Genomic DNA, 8,234 nt, shown 5'->3' on the forward strand with positions numbered 1-8,234 from the left:
CCCTTGAATCCGTGTCCACACAGGAATTTTATCCAACTTATAGTCTTCAACATTTGTAAAACCATCATATTCAGTCATTACTAAGGCAGCACCACGGAAAAGCCATGGACCTCCATCCATAACCCGATTCCAATCACCTAAGCAATGAAACTGAGCCAGAAAGAGATTTTCACCTTTAGTTTTAAAGTTAACATCTTGCGCAGTCGACCATGCATTACGCATCTGTTTGAACCTTGCAGCATGGCTGAAAGGTTTTGACCTATGAACCCTAAAAAGGGCAAGCCAACGAACATCGCCAATCAATTCTTCTATCTCCTCCAAAAAATCTAGGTCTATCTCTTCTTCCCCACATAGATTCAGTCCCTCAAATCTATCCTCCAAATCCTTCTCAACATCGGTGGTACCAGAGCCACCCGCGCCATCAGAGGCCTCCCCTTGAAGCCCCTTGTTCATATCCGCCGCAATCTCCGTCGAGGTCTCCGCCAATGGTAGCGAAACGACTCCCGGCTCCTCCGCCGCCTGGGGCGACTTTGCCACCCCTTCTGCCATGCAACCAGACAAACCCGCGAGGGAAGAACGCCAGAAGCCCCCCAGATCAAGATCCGCCGAAGAACCGAGCAGAAACACGTCGATCACCTGAGAAATCTGATGGTAGATGGGAACTCCCGCGAGCGCCGCGAGAGGATCTGGGGAACCCTAGAAACTCCAGAATCTGGTGGATTTACTATTGCGAATAGAGCGTTTAGCCCCCGAGCTAAATGACTGTTTGACTTTCATAATGGATTTTAAAAACTGAGATCAATTTGCAACTCACTCAGTAATTATATTTACAACACCTTATAAGCTTCACAATCCGGCGCCAGTCAAAACAGATGAATTATGGAAGCCAATTTGATGTTCACTCATACACCACCTCATATACTCAAATCTGCTAAAATTAATTTAGACTATAAGCACAAAATGTTTAGTGCCGGATATTTGCTCCGCTTCCAAGCACAACAAACCAAATGCTAAGATTCAAAGAAGCTGACACCGTTAAGGCGTTAACAAGAAAACCTGCTGAATTGAGCGGTCTTGCTCTCACGCAATGCACAATTAATATATTTCTACATGATATAGTTTTATCTCATAGCGACACATTTGTATATCACTCATTTTACAGAAAGTGCTGATGTATCCTGTCGTGTTATGCCCCAACCCTATCTCTCAGCGCATCAGCAACTGTTGGAAATTTCTGCATCAGCATTACAAAGCCATCAGTGAACACTGCCTTCTTGAAATGTTTGTCCACCGCAAAGAAATCTAAGCACTTGTTCTTCAGCTCTGGACAGTTGTAAGTCTCAGCGCAAGCTAAGACAGTTGCAACCGTATCTACGGTCATATGAACCAATAACTTCTGGGCGCACATAAGCTTCAGTCGGTCTAGTGCATATCGATCAGCTGCGGCTAGTAGGTCCTGAAATATCTCAAGAGGAGAATCACCAAGTTCGTCTTCTTCAGGCAACCCGTCAGTGTACATAAACCGAAGCATAATCCTGAACGTGGCAGGCGCCATTTCATGCAGCGTGATGGACTGCATTGTAGCTTCGGTCATGGAGCCGAAGAGCTCCGCCCTGAAGACTGGTGAGCGGGCGGCCAGCACCCACCGATGAGCGAGGAACGTCTCGCCGTCGACGACAAATGACACGTCCGTCCCGTCGGCATGATCTAGTAGGCGGCCAAGATGGGTCCCGATGTCCGAAGGCGGCACGGGAATAGGGCTGTTATCGATGACCATGATGGAGCATACAAATGTGATGTGTCCCTCAATCACAAATTTATCCAGGTATGATTTATAGTGGAACTCACGCCATCCCGTGTCGCCTTGGTCGTTGTCAAATTCGAAACATCCATATACCTTTTTGGGTTCCGCATAGGACGATGGTTTGGATGGTTTGCCGTCACCATCCGCAAGGAAGACCTCGAAGATGGCCGTGATGTTTCTGGATTTGCTCTTTTTCCTAAGGAAGATGGAAAGATACCGGCCCCCGTTCTCCTCAGTGTCCCCACACGGGTAGCACTCGATCCGCCAGAGGTGTCCCCCGGCGGAGATGATGTCGGAGTGGACAGCCTTGCCGACGGGACATTGCTTGGCTTGCTGGTAGTCTACTCTGAACTGGACGACGGCTGATCCCACAATGGTTGTCTGCGTCTCCGGCTCGGCCGTCTTAGCCCGCTTTTTCACTGAACAATTTTAACAAACAGCAACCTTTTAATTTACCGCCAAAATAACAATGTGCAGTACACGAGTTGAAAGACTGCAAACTAAGTTGAAGGAACCGAAGAGGAGGGAAGCACTCACTGGCTCGCAGTGGAGGCGATCGTTGCTGATGAGCCGCCGGCCGCTCCGCTCACGCACCCTCCGCGCGAGTCCCCTGTCGTCGCCTACTCTCTTCGCCGACGCCCAGTGATGCCGTCGAGTTGCGCAAGCAAATTTTGAAGAGCCTTGATCCCGAGCTCAACACAGCCCCTTGATATTTCCACGTGAGCAGAAGCACATATAGTATATATGTGGGCTGGACTATACCTTTTCCCTATCCGACACGGATAAGGTGTCCGTGTCCGTGCAGGTCACCGTCAGGGACAGAAATTGCTTTCCTTTATAAAGCTCCCCGAGTAGTCCACCGAGCCTTAGCCCAGTACTAACGACAGCCCATGTCGGCCACGGTCATGGCACGTTAATCTTTCTGAACTCTTAGAACCGACAAATCCCATGTCAAATAAAGAAAAATGAAAAATCCGAAATACGTTCAGACAAATGATGGTCTGTGGGATGGAATTATGCAATGATTTTTAATAATTTGCAAAGTGCTCTTGGATATCTGGAAACTACTGAATGCTGGGTGTTGAGAATGAAGCAGGTGTTGCTGGGTGACCTGCTATGCAATCTGGGACGAGCCTAAAACGAGGAAAAGAAAATACACATTGAACTAAAAAAACTGGAGGAAATGATGGTTAAAAAACTCTGTCGTCGTGTAATCCTTCTATTTCTTTTGCTGAAGCAGTATCTTACGTACTAGGGAAGGAAACTGTGTTAATATGGCGATGGACTCAAAGTGTAAATAACCGATGTACACCGATGCTGTTTCATTTATCAGTATCTAGATATGAGACACCTATTTTTAGACGGAAGGAGTAGAAGAGTATTTGCTTTTCTTTGCTCTTCCATATGGCTGGTGAGGACCTTCAGCAGATTCAGAATACTATGCATGTCAGGAATTCAATTTAGAACACCTGAATAACTCAACAACATGACACTTTTTTGAAACACAGAAATTAACTGCGGACATAAAATTGGATGTTACATCCAAACATTCTCAAATCTTCTAAAATCTTAAAACAAATTTGGTACAAGCAATAAATTTTCACTGCCTAGTTGATTCTTCCACTTGAAAGCATAAGCATCCATATTGCTAGGATTCGAAGAAGACACATTTAACAAGAAAGTTACAGCAACTGAACAACTCAACCCGCAGTATGAAATTTCTCAAAAAAAAATGTTTTAAGACACAAATTAAGGAGAAGAAATTTGATTTTACATTTACAAATAATCAAAGCTGCTAAAAGTTTGAAAACTAATTTGGTACAAGCAAGAAATGTTCAAATCCTACTCGGCTCTTCCACCTGCAAGCATAAACATTCAAATTGCTACGATTCAAAGAAGCTAATCACATTTAACAAGAAACCCATTACATTACGTATCAGAGAGGTCATGCCCTCAATCAATGCAAAAAAAAAAAAAAAAAAAAAAAAACATGTCAGGAAGACAAAGATGTATGAAGGGGTGTCTTGCATTTTGAGGTGATTCAGTGTTATCTTGTGGTCACACATCTGGGCCCGCTGGTTTCTCAGATGATTAAATAGTAGAAACAAATTGCTTATACTGATCATATCTCATGAGGCCAAGACTAGATAGCTAGGTACTACAATCTTGTGAACTATACATTAGCATAGCAAAACTAAACATCGCAAAGGTATTAAGTACAACCCAGCTTCAGGACATGACATACAAAAGCAATGGTTGGAAGCCTAAACTATGCATATATATATGCATCGTGCTATGTCAGGTCCAGTGAACACGGCTTTTTTGAAGTTTTTCTCCACCTCAAAGAAGTCAAAGCACTTACCTTTCAACTCTGGACAGCTTTAAGTGTCAGCGCACGCTAAGGTTGTACCGTAAATTTATCTCATGGCTTGTCAGCACACATAAGCTTCAGACGGTCCAGCGCATAACGGTTGGCCGCCGCAAGTAGATCCTGAAACATCGCAACAGGAGAGCGCCCAAGCTCGTTATCTCCAGGCAAGACATCCGTGTACAGAAACCGAAGCATAACTTTGAATGTTGCAGACGCTATGTCATGCAGCGTGATGGAAGGAATCGCAGCCTCAGCCATGGAACCAAAGCGCTCCGCTCTGCAGACCGGGGTGAGTGGGCGGCGAGCACCGCTCGATGAGCGCAAAATGTGCCAGCGTCAATGATAAATGCACATCTGTCCCATCAGTGTGATCTAGGAGGCAGCCAAGATGAGTTCCGATATCTGAAGGCGGCACGGGAATAGAGCTATCATCGAGGACCATGATAGTGCATACAAATGTGACGTGTATCTCTACGACTCCCTCCAGTTCGAAATAATTGCCTAAAAATGGATGTATCTACATACTAAAACATGTCTAAATACATTCATGTTTGGGCAAATATTTTGAACGCCAGCAGCTTATGCGAGTAGCTTCTTCCCACCAGCATCTCCTAGAAACCCGGCCCACAGATTTGTTCTAGCTTATAATCGAGTTTACCTTTTCTCCAAGGAATTTCTTCTGACAAACCTCCTAAAACCCAAGGAGTCACTTTATCTCTATTGATTTTGTACAGTCCTATGCTTCTTGTGGCTGTAGCACATGGTTAACCATTCCTTTCCATCAGGAAGGTATGAAAGGTGGCCTTGACAGGTCTGGTACAAGACAGAGGACTCCATGTACTGTAGGATGACTCTCAAGACCTACCCCTATATAAAGAAAAAGGACACGGCAGAACAAGACGAGACTCCACCATCGAAGCTATACACCAAATAGCTAAAACCCTAGATTTCTCATCTCGTCGAGTTTCTTGTCTAGAACTCGCCGAGATCCCTCTTTATAACCTTGTATTAGAGATCTCTCTATCAATAATGTCAGAAGGCGTATAGCTGTTGATCCTATCCTTGTTGGCCCGAGCTCAAACAAATAAAAGTACTTCCTATCCTCCAAAAGTGCGGTTGCCAAGGAAACAAAAACTGTTCTTCTACTCTGGCGCTTTCTAGAACCACGCGCACAGGTTTCTCAAATGTACTCAACAGAAGACTCGTCAAGTCATATCCATTAGTGACGAAGAAAAGATAGAAAACTAACAAGAACAAGGAACGTATCCTTGTAACTTGTAAGAACAGACCTATAGCTAACCCCTCGTCCAGCAGAAGCAATATCTAACGTCTAACGTTGCATGACGATCGAAACACTTCTACCACGGAGCCCAGCTCAGTTCAACAAAAGAGTAGAGATAAACTGCTGAGATTCCGGATTAAAATTTACAATAGTCATAGCAAAGTGAGAAAAACTCCTCAAGCATTAACCTATCCTGGTTATACAGATTTAAAATCGATGCCAAACCAATTTTCATTTTCCAAAATTGCTGAAAGTATGCAGACAGCATAGCTAACTTGGCATTAAAACATAAGCACTCAGATGTCCTGAGCCCCAACATGCTTGCATTGGTGATATGATACTCATGAAGCTAACACCCGGCATGGTTGCATTGGTAATATAGTACTCTTGAAGATAATACTACAGATAGCATTGGTCATATAGTACTCATGAAGATAATACAACAGATAGCTAGATTGTACACCAGCACGGCAAAAGTAAACATCTTCAAAGCTTCAACACGGGACAGAACATGTCCAAATGAACAGAAACAAAAACACGGACAGATGCTAATTTAGAACAGCACCCCGAACTCCATATCGGAGTGTCCGACAATATCCTCCACCTTACCTCATTTATAGCAACTGAGCACAATACTGCAACATCAAACATTCTGGCGTAAGATGAGTTTAGCGATCAGTCTCCAGATTACCACATACAATATGCTTGGAAACATGACTCACCAGTGCTTCAAAACACCACAGCAGCTAGAGCTATGCTTGAACACCTTCAGTATGAATCTCACCATGTTATGTCCTAACCCTCTTTCTGAGCTCAGCAGTAAGCGACGGGAATTTCAGAACCAGCAATCCATAAGCTTCAGTGAACATGGCCTCCTTGAAATTCTCCTCCACCACAAAGAATTCAATGCACTTGTTCTTCAAAGAAGGACAGTTGTAGGTTTCCGCGCAAGCTAAGATCGTTGCCACTGTTTCAACCGACACCTCATCCAATAACCTCTGGGCACAAATAAACTTCAGCCTGTCAAGTGCATACCGATCGGCTGCAGCAAGTAGGTTGTGAAACATCTCAATGGGAGAGTCCGCAAGCTCCTCTTCTAAAGGCAAGTCATCCGTGTAAATGAACCGAAGCATAACTTTGAATGTTGAAGGTGTGATGTCTTGTAGAGTGATGCATGACATTGTAGCTTCGGCCATGGAGCCAAAGAGTTCCGCTTTGAAGACCGGTGAGCGGGCAGCAAGCACTGCTCGATGCGCATGGAATGTCTCACCGTCGATGATGAATGACACATCTGTTCCGTCAGTGTGATGTAGCAGGCTGCCAAGATGGGTCCCAATATCTGAAGGTGGCACAGGAACAAGGCTGTCATGGATGACCATGATGGTGCACATAAATGTGACGTGTCCATCTATTACATAATTTGTCTCCACAAGATTCCTTTCCGCAATATCAAATCCCCAGCTAGCTATGAGGTCAGGACCTATGTTTACAAAGGATTTAAGTGCCCTTCCTGTCAGCATGGAAGATGGTTTGCCGTCCCTGTCCAACAGGAAGGCCTCATAGATGGCCTTGACATTTCTGTTTTTGCTCATGAGCGAAAAGTGGATAGAAACATACTCATTGTCATCATAGCTCCCACCACGAGGACAGAACTCAATTCTCCACAGGTGTCCCCCTGCGGGGATGACGTCAGAGTCGACAGACTCGCCGATGGGAAGCTGCTTCGCTTGTTCATAGTCTACTCTGAACTGGACGGCAGTAGAACCCACAACAGTTGTCCCTGCCTCCGGCCCTGGCATCTTAGCTCGCTTGCTCACTACAAAATTGAACAATAACCTTATTCAGAAATTACCGAAATCATTATGCTTAAAGAACTGGAGAAGAACACTGGAAGAGGGCACTCACTCTTGCTAGCCGCCGGAGTAGCGGCAGTTTGCCTCCTGGTGGTGGCGATTGGTGCTGACGGGCCACAGGCCGCACCTATGACCTCCCCGCACGCGTCCGCGGTCCTCCGCGATCCCGCGTCTTCTGACCCGCCGGACGTCGCTGCTGTTCGTGGCAGTGGCTGCCGCCGTTGCCTTTACCGTCGTCGTCGTCGTCGCCGCCGCCGCCGCCGCCCTCTAGGGCTCTTGTTGCTGTCGAGGGGAATGTCCGTAACCAAATCGGCTGCGAAACGGGCGCTCCTATTTGACGCTAAAAGCGTCTGCTATGAACACTGCGCGCACCTTTATCTGGGCTCGGCCCATTTACGGTTCGCTCGTCTGCTTCTGTTTACTGCTTCGGCTTCGACTGCGTTTGTCTATTTCGCTGAGACGTTTCTATTTCTACTATTTACTGAATCGATCGTGCCTGTTTACTGATTCGATCGTGCCTGTCTATTTTGCTTGCACGCTTCTTATGAATTTCTCACTTGGAGCGTTTTACGTAGGATAATAAGCACATATAGGCACAGATAATAAAATGAACTATTTTCGTACAATCCAGCTATTTTTCTCTAACGGGGATAGAGCATTTCAATAATCATCATGCGAACCACAATATTTACCACAATATTGTAATGCGTAAATATTTGCATAGTTAAAAAATGGTCGTACAGCAAAAAAATAGGAGAAGGTTTCAAAAAATAGAAAGACTAAATATGCTCGTATAGTTCAAAAATTGTTCGTACAGTTCAAACAAAAACTAAGGTTTAAAAAATTGCTCGCGAAATTCAGAAAACATATGTACACTTAAAAAAATATCAAGGATTAAAATATTTTCGCGTACTTTAAAAATGT

General features: G+C 44.9%; 2 protein-coding genes across 3 annotated transcripts; both read right to left on the reverse strand.

Annotated features, from left to right (window-relative positions):
• Positions 1 to 1,186: 1,186 nt before the first annotated feature.
• Positions 1,187 to 4,433, reverse strand: LOC124649440 (BTB/POZ and MATH domain-containing protein 1-like). The gene is made up of 2 exons (XM_047189081.1): positions 4,259 to 4,433; positions 1,187 to 2,223 (listed from the first exon to the last, which is right to left on the reverse strand). Exons 1-2 carry the CDS (start codon positions 4,431 to 4,433, stop codon positions 1,187 to 1,189), a joined length of 1,212 nt encoding a protein of 403 aa, XP_047045037.1.
• Positions 4,434 to 5,931: 1,498 nt separating this feature from the next.
• LOC124678381 (BTB/POZ and MATH domain-containing protein 1-like) lies at positions 5,932 to 7,465 on the reverse strand. 2 transcript variants are annotated; one of them, XR_006994451.1, is made up of 3 exons: positions 7,363 to 7,465; positions 6,180 to 7,273; positions 5,932 to 6,092 (listed from the first exon to the last, which is right to left on the reverse strand). XR_006994451.1 is itself a non-coding variant. In XM_047214287.1 (2 exons), coding segments are annotated over exons 1-2 (1,029 nt in total). In that variant the 5' UTR covers positions 7,364 to 7,465; the 3' UTR covers positions 5,932 to 6,245. The 2 variants fall into 2 exon arrangements, 1 of the variants encoding a protein (XP_047070243.1); XM_047214287.1 differs by having other exon boundaries at positions 5,932 to 7,273.
• Between the last annotated feature and the right edge of the window lie 769 nt (positions 7,466 to 8,234).

This window comes from Lolium rigidum, chromosome 1 (assembly GCF_022539505.1).
Source record: "Lolium rigidum isolate FL_2022 chromosome 1, APGP_CSIRO_Lrig_0.1, whole genome shotgun sequence".
In the NCBI taxonomy this organism is placed as follows: domain Eukaryota; kingdom Viridiplantae; phylum Streptophyta; class Magnoliopsida; order Poales; family Poaceae; genus Lolium; species Lolium rigidum.

What these genes read in the sequence shown, in the direction of transcription:
- LOC124649440 (XM_047189081.1), bottom strand. Translation starts at nt 4,433, where the DNA reads ATGGCTGAGGCTGCGATTCCTTCCATCACGCTGCATGACATAGCGTCT. An exon ending in CAACCGTTATGCGCTGGACC is followed by an intron (nt 2,224 to 4,258) that starts GTCTGAAGCTTA and finishes AAAATTGTTCAG; the next exon opens with TGAAAAAGCGGGCTAAGACG.